Source organism: Mus caroli, unplaced genomic scaffold (assembly GCF_978045245.1).
Source record: "Mus caroli unplaced genomic scaffold, Mus_caroli_1 scaffold_1, whole genome shotgun sequence".
Taxonomy (NCBI): Eukaryota; Metazoa; Chordata; class Mammalia; order Rodentia; family Muridae; genus Mus; species Mus caroli.
In genome coordinates, this window is record NW_028227256.1 from 41022903 (window position 1) to 41040586 (window position 17684).

Below are 17684 nucleotides of genomic sequence, written 5' to 3' on the forward strand. Positions count from 1 at the left end.
GCACTCACCTGTACACACACACACACACACAATAAATAAACAAACAAATAAATAAAAATTTGAAATGTGAGAAAAATGTAAAAAAAAAACTTATATTCTAAAAGCCATTTTAAGTAAAATGATTTTGTTAATAAACTAGTCTCTGTCTGCTCTTGCATCTATCCTAGTTATGGGAGGACAGATACAAAAATTAGAGAATAAGAACTTCTAACTAAATAAAAGTTGAGTCTGTGATAAAAATACAGACAGATTTGATGCTATGAGTATTGATTCTACTTGATTTCTGTTAACATATGAGAGTCTGTATTGACTGCTGGACCCCCCATTTAACTTGAAGATCTCTACTCCGAGTACAGAGAAAGGGATACATTTGAGGAAGAGCCATTCAGTGGCCTATTTATCCAAGAGGTGTTGTAATAGAAGAAACAGTCGTGTTTCATAGTATTGGAATGTTGTCCACAATGGTTTTTTTGTGAGTATTGATAAGCTCTGGTACACCATGAAAAATCTTCTAGTTAACAAACTGAAGATGAGTATTTCTCAGATGGTTTGATTTGACCCATTTGGGCACAATCATAATCCATTTAATAGATCATAACCAAGCATTTAATGCATTGATATGTGCCTCTGAGTTGCCATGAAGACAGTTTAAAAAAGTTTGCCAGGAACTCAACTACAAAAGGAAGCATATTTCAGTAAGGTTTATTGAAACCTTACTGAAATATTGCATTTTCTTCCACTTGTATTTTTTAGTTGGTCTACAAAGTCTTGGGCTAAGGTTGTACAAGGTATAATAGATAATACTGAAGTGTGAGTTTATAATTACTGGAAGCTGAATAAAGCTCGTGTAACAAACTTGGAATCTAGAATTACTTCTGCCCATCCCTTCCTCTCAGTACAAGTACATGGCATAGTACAGCTCTTTTATAAAAAACAAATACAAAGTTACAAAGAGAAATACTTACACATATAATATAAAATAATTTACTTTTAATAAACCATAATTGCAGCAGTGATAAATCTTTAAAATAGTGAGCTTTTATAAAGCTTTTACTTTCATAACTAAATTAATAATTGAAGCACTCAAGAAACTGAGCCTTTTGAACCAGATCTAAGTGATGTGTTATGCTATCCACTGGGCAATTACTAGTTTTACAGGTAACATTGCTTCTGAAAAATATTCTCAGTTTGAACACTGTTGAAATCTTTATGGATGGCTTACAAAGACTTTTTTTCTTCTTCAATTTTAATACTAAGTTTCTTTTGTTGAGAACTCCATAGCTTTTCTACTATGAGTATTCTTGAATATCTTTTTTAAAACATCACAATCATTCATGATTTAAGGTACAAAATCATTAGTATTAAATTAACTATATACTGGTCCCTTAAGTGAGTTGAAAAAAATTATTAAAGAAAGAGTGTGATCATGGTGACACAATCTAAAACAACTCTCATTTTCCTTTTGATTAGGATTTATAAATACTGGATTTATAATTTTGATAATAGAAAATTCTTGTGAAGTATTTTTATAATGTTTTACTATATTTTAATTGTACTGGTTATTGATTTTTTTTTTCTAAGATAATAAACTTTTTTAATGATCAAGCTTGCTACAATAGGATTTTATATTTTTCTTAGGTGGTACTTTTTATCATACATTAACATATTACTCATATTAAATTCTATTTTCCATTTTCCATACTAAAACAGTAATAAAACATGCCTCATCTTTGAAATTCAGCAGAGAAATTACCCTCCAAAACATAGGTTTCTCTATGTGGAAGTGTTTCCCACTTTCTAGCCTGCTAAATGAAGAGGGACTGTCACGCAAGTGGTGATTTACAGTCTGTATAACATGCTATGTGAAGAACTTGATTCCAAAAGTGATAAAACTATATTTACAATATTACAATATTAAATATTGGAGACTCCTTATATCTTCCTACTTAGACAGTTGTGAAGCTGCTTTCTTGAGAATTTGATACTATAGAGTCAGGTTTTTCAAATACTTTTTTGCTTTGTCTGGGGCGATACCCACTCAAGAAAGTGATCTGCAAGCAACCAGTGGAGAAGAAAAAAAGCTGAGCATGGTGGAGCATGCCCATAATTCCCGTACTATCAGAGTTTAGGAGGAAGGACTCTGAGACAAAATCATGAATTCAGAGTCAACATGGCTTCTATTGCATGTCCTAGAGCTGGTCTCAGGAATAGAAACAGGATTGGTGTTGAGGAAAGAAGGAATGGTTAGGTGGCAGGGTCCTAAAGAAGCAAGCCCAACAGTAGACCTGTTTCTTTTTCTAGTCTTGGACCTTGTGTGAGTTTTTCTTCCTGGGCTTTGGCTCCCTTACCCAGAGAATATAACAGTGGGCTGCAGATAAATTTCTAGCGCTTTCTCATTTCTGTTTTCTGCTTTTTAAATGGGTCATGAAGATGTGGTGGTGGTTATTTTACAGTGAAGTCATAATAAAGCTACAACAGTCATTCCTCATATACTATTGTATCATTTTATACCCCATAATTGAGTATCAGATAGTGTTAAAATAGATGTCTTGCTTACACATAAAAGTCCAATTTGTGGGTCTCATGTTTTTCTGAAATAATGTCAAAAGGGTAGTATATATCCCTTTGGTAATATAAGTTTGTTCTAATGTTAGAAACTTCATTAAAATAAATGTAGATATTAACTTAGCAGCATTTGAATATAAACTTGGAAACAGAATTTGAAAAGCTTACTTAATGACTAACTTGAGGACAGTTTGTTGCTAGAAATTAAGTGTAAGCATTGGTCAATATTTCCCAAGCGATGTATGTTTATAGGAAAGATTTATACTCCATAGACAAAGTAATCAGCTACCTTTTTTCTGCCATCTTCAAAACAACTTTCTCAGAGTTGTAGGCTTAGTCTCCTCTTCTCTGTATCTTTAGTTTTTGTCTCAGGATAGTACTCTTGCCAAGGTGATTAGCAGGCTCCTTGCAGCCAAGCCTCTTCTACATTATTCACCATCTTCCATCTGGTTTAGCAGTTGATCACTCCATTCTTTCGTTTGTTTGAAACTCATTAATTTATTCTGTGTGAGGAGTGGAGGAGAAAAGGAAAAGAAAAAGAAAGGTAAGGATGGAAGGAAGGAAGTCAGTTTTCTCCTTCTATTAGGTAAGACCAGGAATCAGATTCAGGTTTTCCTGCTCAGCAAGCACCAAGCACCTTCCTGTCTCAGACATCTTGCCAGCCTTACTGATTCTTTCCGCATGGACATCCTCAAAGTTTTCAAAAACCCAAATTCCTTTTAGTTGTTCCTGTCTTAGAGCATCTTTGGGCCAAGCAATAATACCAGATCTACTCTATTCTATTCTCTTATTTCTGTTAGCCTTATTCATGTCATTACTGTAAGCACTACTGGCAAACATTCTTAGCTCTGCCTTCAAAGAATATCTGTTCATTTTCTTTTGTTTTCTCAACTTATTATTTAGTTCCACACAATGTAGGGAGTCCTAGGTTTGTTTGCTGGTTTGTTTTCCTACCTCTACTTTTCTGTAGTCTGTTCTCAAGACTTATATCATCAACAGTTATAAAACATAGCCCAATTTTTAGCATATATATAAGATCAAATCATTAAAAAGCAAAGTCTTTAATCACTGCCTTACATAAAATATTTGATAGGCTTCTTTATATATTTCAAATAGGATCTACATTTTTAACCATGTCCCATCAAACTCTCTGTGGCTGTAGCCCCCTTTCTTGGTTTATATAACTTTTCATAGACTGGGTTCAGGTTTTTGTATTTGTTCAATTTCTATTCCTAGACTAACTCTTGGGGGGGGGGGGGGGGCGGGTGCTTTTCATCTCTTCAGTTAGGTAATTCAAATTTATTCATTTATCTTCCCTGACCTTTCCATTACCACTTTGTTTGCATGGTTTTCCTATCTTACCCAGCAGTCACTGTGTGTCCTTTATTGATTCATTTTTGTGTATTATATGTCACTATCAGAAATTATTTACTTGTGTGTTTATTGTCAGACTAACTCTAGGTAGAACATGTATTTATAAGTATGTGCCTTCTCTGCCCTCTTATTAAGAAAAAAAATCTTATTTTAGTTTTAACTTGTTCAGCTTTAATTGTGAAAGTACAAGGTACACTGTAATTAAGGTGTCAAGTACAACTAAGAATGAGAAAGACACTCATAGAGAAAAATTCTTACCTCTTTTATTTTAATGGAATGGATTAAAACTTCAGTGTTTTTAAAGTTCAGAGGGAAAACTCTAGTAATTACAGATTGGTATTCTTTATATTTTTGACCCTTCAGATTTGGAATATAATTCAGGCAGGCACAATCCATATTACAAAACTCTTAGCTTTTGACAATGATTTTTAAAGTGTGTGAAATGAAGTGTATTAACCTAAAACTTTCTTTCACCTTCCTAGGATGTGATCCCTGTTCATTACTATCTCATACCTCCACCAACAAAGATTAAGAATGGCAGCAAAGATAAAGACAAGGATTCAGAAAAAGAGAAAGATTTGAAAGAAGAGTTTACTGAAGCATTACGAGATCTCAAAATTCAGTGGATGACCAAGTAGGTCATTTTAGTGGGTTCCAAGACCTTATCTTCTTTTGCCTTAGCTTCATTGTACCATTACTTACCCTGCACATATTCTTATTATTTGCTGGGGGCTTAGGTCCAGCCTAAAGACCTTATATGTCCTCCCTCCATCAAAAGTGCTCAGCTCATGAGCTGGAAAAATAACTCAGGAGTTAAGAACATACACTGCTTTTCCAACAGACCAAAGTTTGGATCCCAACACTATATTAGGCAGATCAAAACTACCTGGAACGCCAACTCTATAGATTACATATATATATATATATATATATATATATATATATATTTGTCCCCCTCTTCTAACTTCTGTGCACACCCAAATACATATGATAGACATCCACACAAACACAAGAGCATTGTGAGTTCCCACTGAGCCATATCTCCAGCCCAATGTCAATGTCTAGTTTCATCTAAATGTTTTATAGGACTCTTAACTGAAGTAATTTTCAGATAGATATATTTGTGTAACTAGTCCCTATAATAATTATAACTTACATTATAAAATATTTTTAATGACTACAACTGTAAAGCAATGTTTACATTTATTTTTAACCAAAATTTGCTTGTAATTGAAAATTACTAATAAGACTCTTTTACATAGGCTTGATTCTACTGACATTTACAATGAATTGAAAGAAACATATCCTGCTTACCTTCCTCTGTATGTCGCACGTCTTCATCAACTGGATGCTGAAAAGGTTAGATATAGTAATTTTTTACTAATTCGCTTTTTGTACAATAGTAGCTAAAGTTTGTAATTTTGAGGTAAGGTGTATCTCTTTCTGCCCTCTTTTCCTGCCTACTGAAAATTAATCTCTTCCAGTTGATATGCCATTAAGATAATGATAAGAACTCCACTCCTGTTCAGTTTTGATAATGAAGTGCAGTATGTATATGTAATAATGATGTAAAGACGGGACTTGAATGGTTAATACAGGAAAAGTACAAGGTCTGATTTGATGAGTTGTCCTGGGCAAGTGGAAATCTAAGCACTTTCAGTAACTACTTCGTTACAAAAGTTTTTATAATTCCAGGTTGTCTAATGTGGACCGTAGGCTAGCTGTTGTTACTCTTAATGGAAGTTGAAACATGCCAAAATCATGAAGGTTTAGAGTGAATTAAAATAGAATATTTAAAGGAGGTCCCTCAAAAGCAGTTTGACAAAAGAGAAAATAACTAAGTAAACGATTGAAGATGGTTATAGCTAAGTAAGAGTCTTGGTTATAATACTTTCTTTCTAATCCTTATAATCTTTCTTATTTTAATGATTATTAGCTTGGGAATGAGGATTTGGGGGAATTTTACTTTCTGCTTTTTTGTGTGACATGGCATAAAATAGAGATTGTTATCTCTAAAATCTTAATGATATGCTAGAAAGGCATTTTCCTTGTTTAAAAATAAGTCATTTTGGTAAACTTTTTATATTTGTTTTATTTTGAGTTCTGAACTACAGACTTAAGTTAGGTATTGTTACCCCTCAGCCTGTTTTCCAGGAATACTGGAAATGGTAAAAGTCACATTAGAAGATAGTACAGACCTCTAGACCTACAAGGAAGTGACGTACAGTTTCATGGCTGGGACAGTAGAAATACAAATATTTCAATGCACTATTTTATACACTTCTTTATTTCCTACCCAGGAACGAATGAAAAGACTTAATGAAATTGTTGATGCTGCCAATGCTGTTATTTCTCACATCGATCAAACCGCTCTTGCAGTTTACATTGCCATGAAGACTGATCCCAGGCCTGATGCAGCTACTATAAAAAAGTACCTAACCAGTAAATAATCTTTCTTGCATCTCATTCTTAGTTATTTGTTTTTAATAATTAGGGACTAGTATTAAAGATTTTTTTATTTCTTTTAAAACATACAGTTAGGATTGACAGTTTTTTTCCAACTCCCTCAGAAATTTCATAAATTTCTTCAGCTTTTTAAAACACAGCACAAGAAAATAACTCATGCTCAGTCTTTGGTTGGTGGTTTAGTCTCTGTGAGCCCCAGTGACTCCAGGTTAGTTGGCTGTCTTGTGGTGTCCTTGACACCTCCAACTTGCTCAGTCCTGTTCCCCTCAACTTCCCCAACAACTCATGATGATTAGATATGGCTTGCTGCATATTTTCCATTAGCTGCTGGATAAACCATCTCAGGAGACTCTGCAAGCATAGCAGACTATTATTTTTAATGTCATGGCTAGGCTCTTTCCCATGGGATGGGTTTCAAGTTGGGCCAGCCATTGGTTGGCCATTTCCTTAAATTCTGCTCCATCTATATCCCTGCACATCTTGTAGGCAGGATAAATTTTGGGTTGAAGGTTTTGTGGGTGGGTTGGAGTCCCCCTCCCTCCACTGGAAGTCTTACAAGTGACCAACCACTACAGTCTTCATGTCCCCAGCTGGTAGGAGTCTCCAATAGGGATACTCCTATAGACTCCTGGGAGCCTCCTTATCTCAGATTTCATCCCAGAGATGTCCCCCATTCACCGACTTACATTCTCTCTCCCATTCCCCAAACTTCCACAATGCTCTGGAGACCTGTTCCCTACCCCACGCCTTCCACGCTGTTCCCTACCCCACGCCTTCCACGCAGTTCCCTTGCTTCTTGCACCTCCATAGCCTATTTTATTTCCCCTTCTGAGTGAGATTCAGTTATCCTCCCTATTACTTAATCTCTTTGGGTCTATGGATTGTATAACATGGTTATCCTGTAATGCTAGTGTCCACTTATAAGTGAGTACAAACCATGTTTGTCTTTCTGGGTCTGGGTTATGTCGCTCAGAGTGATATTTTCCAGTTCCATATATTTGCTTGCAAATTTCATGCTGTAGTTGTTTTTAATAGCTGAGAAGTAGTCCATTCTTCATTTGAGGGACATCTAGGTTTCTTGCTATTGCAAATACAGCTGCTATGAACAAAGTTGAGTAATTTTCCTTGTTGTATGGTGGGGAGCATCTTTTGGGTATTGCTGAGGGGTGATATAACTGGCTCTAGAGGTAGAACTATTCCCAAGTTTTTGAGAAACTGCCAAATTGATTTCCAACGCAGTTGTACAAGTTTGCACTCCCAATAATAATGGGGAGTATTCTCCTTGCTTCACAACTTCACCAGCATGTGATGTCATGTCACTTGAGTTTTTAATCTTAGCCATTCTGACAGGTATAAAATGATCTCAAGAGTCATTTTGATTTCCATTCTCCTCATGATTAAGGACATTGAGCATTTCTTTAAGTGCTTTTCTTTGTAGAGAATTCTGTGTTTAGTTTTGTACTTTATTTTTTAATTGAGCTATTTGTATTGTTGATGTCTAACTTGAGTTTTTAGTATATTTTTAAATTAGTCATCTGTCAGATCTTTTCCCATTCTGTAAGCTGCTGTTCTGTCATATTAATGGTGTCCTTAGCCTTGCAAACCCTTTTCAGTTTCATGAGGTTAATTCAGTTAATTTAGTTTTTCTTAGTGTCTGAGCCATTGGTGTGTCTGTTCAGGAAATTGTCTTTCTGTCCCAATGAGTTCAAGGCAGTTCTGCACTTTATCTTCTGTTAGATTTAGTGTATGTGGTTTTATGTTTAAGTCTTTGATCCATTTGGACTTGAGTTTTGTGCAGGGAAATAAGTATGGTTCTATTTGCATTCTTCTACATGCAGACATTCAGTTAGAACAGCAGTATTTGTTGAAGATGCTTTCTTTTTTTTATATTGTATGGTTTTGGCTTTCTCAACTATTAAGTGTCTGTTGGTGTATGGGTTTATTTCTGCACCTTCAGTTGTATTACATTGATCAACCTGTCTGTTATTATGTCACATGGTTTTTATTACTCTTGCTGTGTAATAACAGCTTTAAGTCAGGGATAGTTATGCCTCCAGAAATTCTTTTGTTGTACAGTATTGTTTTAACTATCCTAGGTTTTTTGGTTTTTTTCTATATGAAGTTGAAATTGCTCTTTCAAGGTCTCTAGAGAATTGAGTTGGAATTTTGGTAGGAATTGAGTCTGTAGACTGCTTTTGGTAAGATGACGGATTTTTATTCTGTTAGTCCTGCAGAGAATGAGCATGAGAGATCTTTCAGTCTTATGAGATTTTCTTCCATTACTTTTTTTAGAGACCTGAAGATCTTCTCATACAGGTCTTTCACTTGATTGGTTAGAGTTTCTTCGAGATATTTTTATAGTCTTTATGACTACTGTACAGCATGTCGCTTCCCTAATTTCTCACTTGGCCTGTTTATCATTTGTATGAAGGAGTGAGGGCTAATGATTTTGTGTGTGTGTTAATTTTATATCAGGCCACTTCGCTGAAGGTGTTTTTCAGCTAGGAGTCCTCTGGTAGAATTTTTGAGGTCCCATATGTATACTATATTGGATAGGGACAGAGTGGACAACTTGTCCCTGGTTTTAGTGGAATTGATTTTAAGTTTCTCTCCAGTTAATTTGATGTTGGCTACTAGCTTCATTTTGCTTGCTTCATTTTGCCTTTATTATGTTTAGGTCTGTGCCTTAGGTCCCTTGATCTCTCCAAAACTTTTAACATGAAGGGGTGTTGTATTTTGTCAAAGCAGTCTGATAAGATGATCATGTGATTTTAATCTTTCAGTTTGTTTATATGGTGGATTACATAGATGGATTTTTGTATATTGAACCACCCCTGCATCCCTGGGACAAAACATAATTGATCGTGAATGGTAGTTTAGATGTAACCTTGGAGTCAGTTTGCAAGGATTCTGTTTATTATTTTTGCATCTATGTCCATAAGCAAAATGGGTCTGAGGTTCTCTTTCTTTGTTGACTCTTTGTGTTGTATAGGTATCAAGAGTAACTGTGGCCTCATAGAATGAATTTGATAGTGTTCTTTTGTTTCTATTTTGTGCAATCGTTTGAGGAGTATTGGTATTAACTCATCTTTGAAAGTCTGGTAGAATTCTGCACTGAAACCGTCTGTCCCTGGCCTTTTTTTTTTTTTTTTTTTTTTTTTGGTTGGGAGGTTTTTAATGACTGCTTGTATTTCCTTAGGGGTTATTGGACTGTTTTGATAAGTTTCCCTCATCTTGGTTTAACTTTGGTACATGTTCTAAAAATCATCTATTACATCTAGATTTTCCAGTTTTGTTGAATATAGGCTTTTGTAGTAGGATCTGATAATTTTTTAAATTTCTTAAGTTTCTATTGTTATGTCTTCATTTTCATTTCTGAGTTCCTCTGGTTTGTCTCTGTGCCCTCTAGTTAGTCTGGATAAAGGTTTATCTATCTTGAATTTCTCAAAGAACCAGCTCTTGTTGATTCTTTATATTATTTTCTTTGTTCCTAAAAGACTGATGTTAGCCCTGAGTTTAGCTATTTACTCCCCTCAACTCCTCTTGGGTGTATTTGCTTCTTTTGTTCTAGAGCTTTCAGGTATGCTGTTAAGTTATAAAGGCACTGAGTGGTAAGATAGATTTTTTTTTTCCTCTTAAGACTGCTTGCATTGTGACCCATTAGTTGGGTATGCTGTGCATTCATTTTCATTAAAGTCTAGAAAGTCTTTAATTTCTTTCTTTATTTCTTCCCTGACCAAGTTTTCATTGACTAGAGAGTTTATGGGCTCTCTGTTGTTTCTGTTTTTATTGAAGTCCAGCCTTAGTCCATGGTGATCTGATAGGATTCAAGGGATTATTTCAGCCTTCCTGTATCTGTTGAGGTTTGCTTTGTGTCCGATTATATGTCAGTTTTGGAAAAGATTGGGCAAGGTGCTGAGAAGAAGGTATCTTCTTTTGGTTTTGGGTTAAATGTTCTGTAGATATCTGTTAAATCAACTTGGCTCATAACATGTTAGTTTCATTGCATCTCTGTTTCGTTTCTGTTTCGATGACCTACCCATTAGTAAGAGACAGATGTTGAAGTCTCTCAACTATTGCGTGGGGTTCATTCAATGTGTGTTTTGAGCTCTAGTAAAGTTTCTTTTACAAATGTTGGTACCTTTGCATTTGGGGTATAGATGTTCAGAATTGAGTCTTCATTGTGGTGGTTTTTTTTCCTTTGATGAGTATGAAGTGTCCTTCCCCATCTCTTTTGTTGACTTTTGGTTGAAAGGCTATTTTTTTTGGCTATTAGAATGGCTACCCCAGCTTCTTTCTTGAGACCGTTTGCATTGGAAACTTTTGTCCAACCCTTTACTCTGAGGTAGTGACTATCTTTGTTGCTGAGGTGTGTTTCTTGTATGCAGCAGAATGATGGATCCTGTTTATATATGTAGTCTGTTAGCCTGTGTCGTTTTATTGGGAAATTGAGTTCATTGATCTTGAGACATATTAATGACCAATGATTCTTAGTTCCTAATATTTTGTTGTTGGAGGTGATAGTCTGTGTGTGTGTGTTCCTTTTCTTTTGGGTTTGTGGTGAGATAGCTAATTTTGTGTGCTTTCATAGGTGTTGTTACCCTTCTTGTGTTGGAGTACTTCCTTCTAGTATCCTCTGTAGGGCTGGATTTATAAAAAGATATTGTTTAAATTTAGTTTTGTTATGGAGTTCTTGGTTTCTCCATCTATGGTGATTGAGAGTTTTGCAGGGCATAGTATCCTGTGGTCTCTTAGGGTCTACAAGACCATCTGTCCAGGATCTTCTTGGTTTTAGAGTCTCTGTTGAGAAGTCAGGTATAATTCTGATAGGTCTGCCTTTGTGTGTAACTTGGCCTTTCTCCCTTACAACTTTTGATATTCTTTCTTTGTTCTCTACATTTAGTGTTTTGATTATTATGTTGTGAGAGGATTTTCTTCTTTTCTGATCCAATCTATTTGGTGTTCTGAAGGCTTCTTATACAGTTTATGCCCATCTCTTTCTTTTGGTTAGGGAAGTTTTCTTCTATGATTTTGTTGAAGATGTTTTCTGGCCCTTTGAAGTGAGAATCCCCTTCCTCTTCTATTCCTGTTATTTTTAGGTTTGGTCTTCTCAGTGTCCCAAATTTCCTGGATGTATCTGCACTAGGAACTTGGCAATTTTTTGACCGATGTGTCAATATCTTCTGTGGTATCTGATATGCCTGTGATGCTCTCTTCCATCTCTTGTATTCTGTTAGTTCGTGATGCTTTTGCTATAGTTTGCATTGCCTTTCCTAGGTTTTCCAGCTCCAGGGTTGCCTGCGTTTGTGATTTCTTTATTGTTTCTATTTCCATTTTTAGGTCTTGTACCATTTTGTTTTGGTTGTATTTCCTGTGTTTAATTAAGGGATTTATTTCCTCTTTAAGGGCTTCTAACTTTTGCCGGTGTTTTCCTATGTCTTTAATGGATTTATTCATTTCCTCTTTAAAGGCTTTCTTTCTAAAAAAAAGATTTAAGTTGATTTAAGTTCATCCTTTGTGCTTCCACCATGTTGGTGCCATATGGCCTTGGCTCTTGTTGGTTGTGTTCTTACCCTTACTTAGCCGTCTGGTTGTCCTAGTTGGTCCTATGTTCCTGATGCCAGCAATATTCCTCATGGAGTTAGGGAGAGCTATGGACCTGTATCTTCCTGGGTCCTTGCATGCCTCTTCAGGATGGTAGACAGGCTCTTAGGCCAGATGTTGGAGGTCAGGGTACTGAGTGCAGTTCAATGTTTGTTGGTTCTACCCCAGGTAAACCAGGCAGTCAGGGAATTGTTGGGAGGCCTGTCCAATTTTTTTTTTTTTTTTTAATGGAAAGACTTAACTGCCCTTCTTAAAATTTGTGTAGCTGACATAACAACTGAATAATCCTTCATCTCTGTTGCTATGGCATTCTCCTTTAACCAAGTACAATTGCCTTAACTGATTTCATCTCTATATATGATAAGCCTTATGATACTAACAATGTCTTTTGATGTGTAACACAATTTTGTTACACATCATGGATGTTAATTTTGTTACACAATATGGATATATAAAATTTATGCATGGTAAGTTTTAGAGAAAAGAATGTATATACTTCAAGTAAAATCATCCTTTGGAAAACATTTAACATGTGAAAAAAAATTTTTTTTATTTGCTCTCCAGTGATATGGACAAGCAGAAATCCACCCTGATAGATGCCCTCTGTAGGAAAGGATGTGCTCTGGCGGATCACCTTCTTCATACACAGCCTCACGATGGGGCAGCAGCTGGAGATGCTGAAGCAAAGGAAGAAGAAGGAGAAAGTACCATGGAATCTCTATCGGAAACCTATTGGGAAACTACAAAGTGGACAGATCTTTTTGACACTAAGGTAACTTACCCTTCTGCTATTGGTCTTGGTGTAGTGATCTTTCATTCCTTCTTGTGCTCTATCTGCCAAAGAGGATGAAGGTGAGTCTCCACTCTCAAGAAGATGCATTTTATCCAAGTACCTTGCATTTGTCCAAACTGTTTTAAAGTGTTCAACAATGATTTTGAAAACAATTTTGATGATATTCATAGTAGCCTTTTAAGATATATATATATATATATATATATATATATATATATATATATAATCTTCTAGAAAGTTGTCCTTTTTCTTCCCTAAATTTTTTATGTTAATTCTGAGGGTGAAATATGCTCTTTAGATTAGATATTATTATTTTCCTCAAAACTGAACTCTGTAACTTCTATATGTCTCCAGTTTTAGCCACCAGTTTTAAACAAATGTTTGGAAAAGCAAGTTGAAACTCTTTGAATTTGGGTTTTTAAAAAATACATTTACTGTCATTTGTCTTTTTTTTTTTTTAAGATGTATTTACTTATTTTATATATATGAGTACACTGTTGCTTTGTCACAAGTTGCTGAACATTGATGCCTATTTCTTACCTGTAAGTTATGAGTATATATTAAGTTAATGGAAAATCCTCGGTAGTATTGATGGTATTGCTGTTAATTGTTAACAGTTATTGAAGGTCTACTCTTTTCTAAATACTGCTTCCTCCTTGAAATAGAAATAACTAGTCTCTGTCTTTGAGAACTGTAACAAGGTGGTAAATACTTATAATCACCATAGTGAGATTGTTACACATACTTCTGTCTTCATCGTGACACTGCTGACCATGGGTAATGCACTGCAGTACTGACCCTGTTAATTGAACATTTTTAGTACATGTCTTGGCCCTAAAGGAACATATTAGTATAACAGAATTTCTTTCTTTGAAGATGGTTACCAGACTCTGCAGTTCAGGCAAAACATAGAAACAGTGTGACAGAAAGATATGTTTATGCAAAACATGTCCTTTAAAAATTTAATGATTGGTGTTGTCCATTTTTATTTCTACTGTTTGTTTTCTGTAATTATGTAAACTACGGTTTATTTTGCACAAAGTAATGATTTAAAGTAGATTTTAGTAGCTTATGGCTTCTCCTTATTTACTTCCTATATTCTTTTATGTAATTATTTGCTCATAAAAGACACCTTTTTAAATTTTTCTGATACAACATACTCAGATTAAAAGCTATACTTTCAGAGGCTGGGGAGATGGCTCACTCAGTAAATTGCCTGCCACAAAAGTATGAGAACTTGAGGTCAATCCCTTGCACCAATGTAAAAAAAAAGCCAAGTACTATGAATGCACCCATAATTCCAGAGCTGCAGCAGCAGTATTAGAATGATCTGTGGGACCACCACTCTGGCCAAACCAACCAGAATAAGGTGGGAAGCAATTGAGAAAGAGACCTTGTACTGATTTCTGGCCTCTACATACACATGTGTGCCCACACACAAAACTATACTTCTGTGAAAGCCTCATTTCATTGTTAAAGCCATATGCCTTAAAATGTATTATGCCATAAATAATCTCTATTTATTTTATAGGTTTTGATATTTGCATACAAGCATGCATTAGTAAATAAGATGTATGGGAGAGGCCTTAAGTTTGCAACCAAACTCGTAGAAGAAAAACCAACAAAAGAAAACTGGAAAAATTGTATTCAAGTAAGTAATTATACTGTATATGACTTCCATACTGTGTAGTGACTAGAACACTGGGGAAAAAAAACCTGTGTGCATTATAAAAAAATACTTACTCTATTGTGGCCTGTTGTTACCATTACTAAACCAGTATCAAAATTACTTTCTGTAGTTAGAAGATGATGTTTTGTTTTTTGAAGGAAGAAGCATTCCTTCTTAATGTATGTTGCATTGGTTCTAAAATCATTGAATTTGTGGAGTTTATATTTTCTTTTTTTGTCTGAGATGATTTCTAACTTTATTAATTTACCATATATTGCATATACAAAGGAAAACTAGTTGGATCTTTTTCTGTGAGTTAGCTTGAGATATGAAGGAAATTATTTTAATGCCATCTTGTTTTCTGTCTATGTTCATCACTCAGTACAAATGGTAAAACAGTTTAAGTCCTTTGGGTCTTCATTAGATTAAAGAACTCTTTCTGGAGTTTTTATCCTATGAAAAAGATTGTGTTTTGTTAGGAATCGTTAGGAAGGATAGTCAGTGGGCAGATGTACTAATGAATGATAGACTGATAGAAGGAAAATTTCTGTGCATTGTGACTGTTACTATTAAATTATTCTGAAATTTGGGTTTGGGACCTGTCATGTCCTTTACTAACTCTTTCTTTCATTATAGCTCATGAAATTACTTGGATGGACCCATTGTGCATCTTTTACTGAAAACTGGCTCCCCATCATGTATCCTCCTGATTATTGTGTATTCTAAAATAAGAACCAAAACTTTACATTTCAAAACAGAAAATTTTATAGTGAATGGATATATGAAGAAATGTGTGGCATTTTTAGTCTGACTAATGCATGTTTTCATCCACCATCCAATACTGATCATTAAAACTATATGTATTTATCAGAGAACTCAGTGGCGTGTGGCTTAATACATGTAATACAGACCTCTGACATCATGCTACTTTCCTACTGCCTCCCACACTTGGCAAGTGGAGAGCACGTCCTGCCTGCCAGCCCCAACTGAGGTGGATGCAGCTGCACACTGCATGAGAGGTTTTCATCTTTTAATTTTAGCTGTGAATGTCATCCTGTTTTTTATTTTATAAATCAAAAAGGTTAAAACATGCTAAATTTTTCCAATTATATAGAGGCCTTAAAAATGCTACATTAGGTGTAGCTAAATTATTTATTTGACTAAAAAATATGGGAACATAATTTCCAGACTTTTTTTCTAAAAATAAATTCAATTAGTGGGGGTGGGGGGAGGCATAAACAAATGGCAACTGGGAAAAGAAACATGTTAAGGAAATCTTCATAAGGAGTCATATCAAAAAAGCATCCTCAATTACATAGCATCAGAATGAGTTAAAATTTCTTGTGTTGGTGACAGACAGCTGAATCTATCTGGTTTTGTAAAGAAATACACAGTATGTTTATAACATTGAAATCATGTAAAATACATGAATAAATGTACAAAACCGCAGGCACAGTACACCATATGCACTCTGATACCTTATTTTTTTTTTTTTATAAATAAAAGTAAATATTAAAGCTATTCAAGCTTGGTCTTAATTTTTCATAAAGTTTGGGGTTAGAACACAGACTAACTTATTACATCTATAGACCAAAAAGTGAGGTACTTTATTTTATAATGTTTCCTATGGGTTTGCAGTTATTTGAATATATTTCCAGTGCTTAACGTGTATTTAAGTCTTATATATGTTTAATTTGTGTGTGTGTGTGTGTGTGTGTGTGTTTGTGAGATCTTTGTTTCTTCATTTACTGCTATAAAAGATCTAGTTAATCTTGTCTAGTCATTTGTAACTTTTTTTAATTAGAGCTTTATGAAAAATACAAATATGCTTTAAAATGTCTTGCATGCAGTTTTTACAGGATCTAGAGTCTTTTTTTTTTTTTTTATATTTTTATTACATATTTTCCTCAATTACATTTCCAATACTATCCCAAAAGTCCCCCATAGCGCCCCCCACTTCCCTACCCACCCATTCCCATTCTTTTGGCCCTGGCATTCCCCTATATTGGGGCATATAAAGTTTGCAAGTCCAATGGGCCTCTCTTTCCATTGATGGCCGACTAGGCCATCTTTCGATACATATGCAGCTAGAGACAAGAGCTCCAGGGTTCTGGTTAGTACATCATGTTGTTCCAACAATAGGGTTGCAGATCCCTTTAGCTCCTTGGGTACTTTCTCTAGCTTCTCCATTGGGAGCCCTGTGATACATCCAATAGCTGACTGTGAACATCCACTCCTGTGTTTGCTAGGCCCCGGCATCGTCTCACAAGAGACAGCTATATTTGGGTCCTTTCAGCAAAATCTTGCTAGTGTATGCAATGGTGTCAGCGTTTAGAAGCTGATTATGGGACGGATCCCTGGATACAGCAGTCTCTAAATGGTCCATCCTTTCATCACAGCTACGAACTTTGTCTCTGTAACTCCTTCCCTGGGTGTTTTGTTCCCAAATCTAAGAAGGTGCACAGTGTCCACACTTTGGTCTTCATTCTTCTTGAGTTTTATGCGTTTATCAAATTATATCTTATATCTTGGGTATCCTAAGTTTTGGGCTAATATCCACTTATCAATGAATACATATTGTGTGAGTTCTTTTGTGATTGTGTTACTTCACTCAAGATGATGCCCTCCAGGTCCATCCATTTGGCTAGGAATTTCATAAATTCATTCTTTTTAATAGCTGAGTAGTACTCCATTGTGTAAATGTACCATAATTTCTGTATCCATTCCTCTGTTGAGGGACATCTGGGTTCTTTCCAGCTTCTGGCTATTATAAATAGGGCTGCTATGAACATAGTGGAGCATGTGTCCTTTTTACCAGTTGGGACATCTTCTGGATATATGCCCAGGAGAGGTATTGCTAGATCCTCCGGTAGTACTATGTCCAATTTTCTGAGGAACCGCCAGACTGATTTCCAGAGTGGTTGTACAAGCTTGCAATCCCACCAACAATGGAGGAGTGTTCCTCTTTCTCCACATCCCCGCCAGCATCTGCTGTCACCTGAATTTTTGATCTTAGCCATTCTGACTGGTGTGAGGTGGAATCTCAGGGTTGTTTTGATTTGCATTTCCCTGATGATTAAGGATGTTGAACATTTTTTCAGGTGCTTCTCTGCCATTCGGTATTCCTCAGGTGAGAATTCTTTGTTCAGTTCTGAGCCCCATTTTTTAATGGGGTTATTTGACATTCTGGAGTCCACCTTCTTGAGTTCTTTA

General features: G+C 35.5%; 1 protein-coding gene across 3 annotated transcripts in view; it reads left to right on the forward strand.

Annotated features, from left to right (window-relative positions):
• Tpp2 (tripeptidyl peptidase 2) overlaps positions 1 to 15986 on the forward strand; it is a 70950-nt gene extending 54964 nt beyond the window's left edge. For 2 of the 3 annotated variants that reach the window (XM_021178932.3, XM_021179004.3), the window contains 6 exons: positions 4422 to 4573; positions 5202 to 5298; positions 6240 to 6370; positions 12574 to 12781; positions 14334 to 14453; positions 15108 to 15986. In XM_021178932.3, the coding sequence (XP_021034591.1) occupies positions 4422 to 4573; positions 5202 to 5298; positions 6240 to 6370; positions 12574 to 12781; positions 14334 to 14453; positions 15108 to 15197 (798 nt within the window). In that variant the 3' untranslated portion in view covers positions 15198 to 15986. Of the gene's footprint in view, positions 1 to 4421; positions 4574 to 5201; positions 5299 to 6239; positions 6382 to 12573; positions 12782 to 14333; positions 14454 to 15107 lie in introns of those variants that run through there. The other variant, XR_015046958.1, reaches the window with a different exon arrangement.
• Positions 15987 to 17684: the final 1698 nt, after the last annotated feature.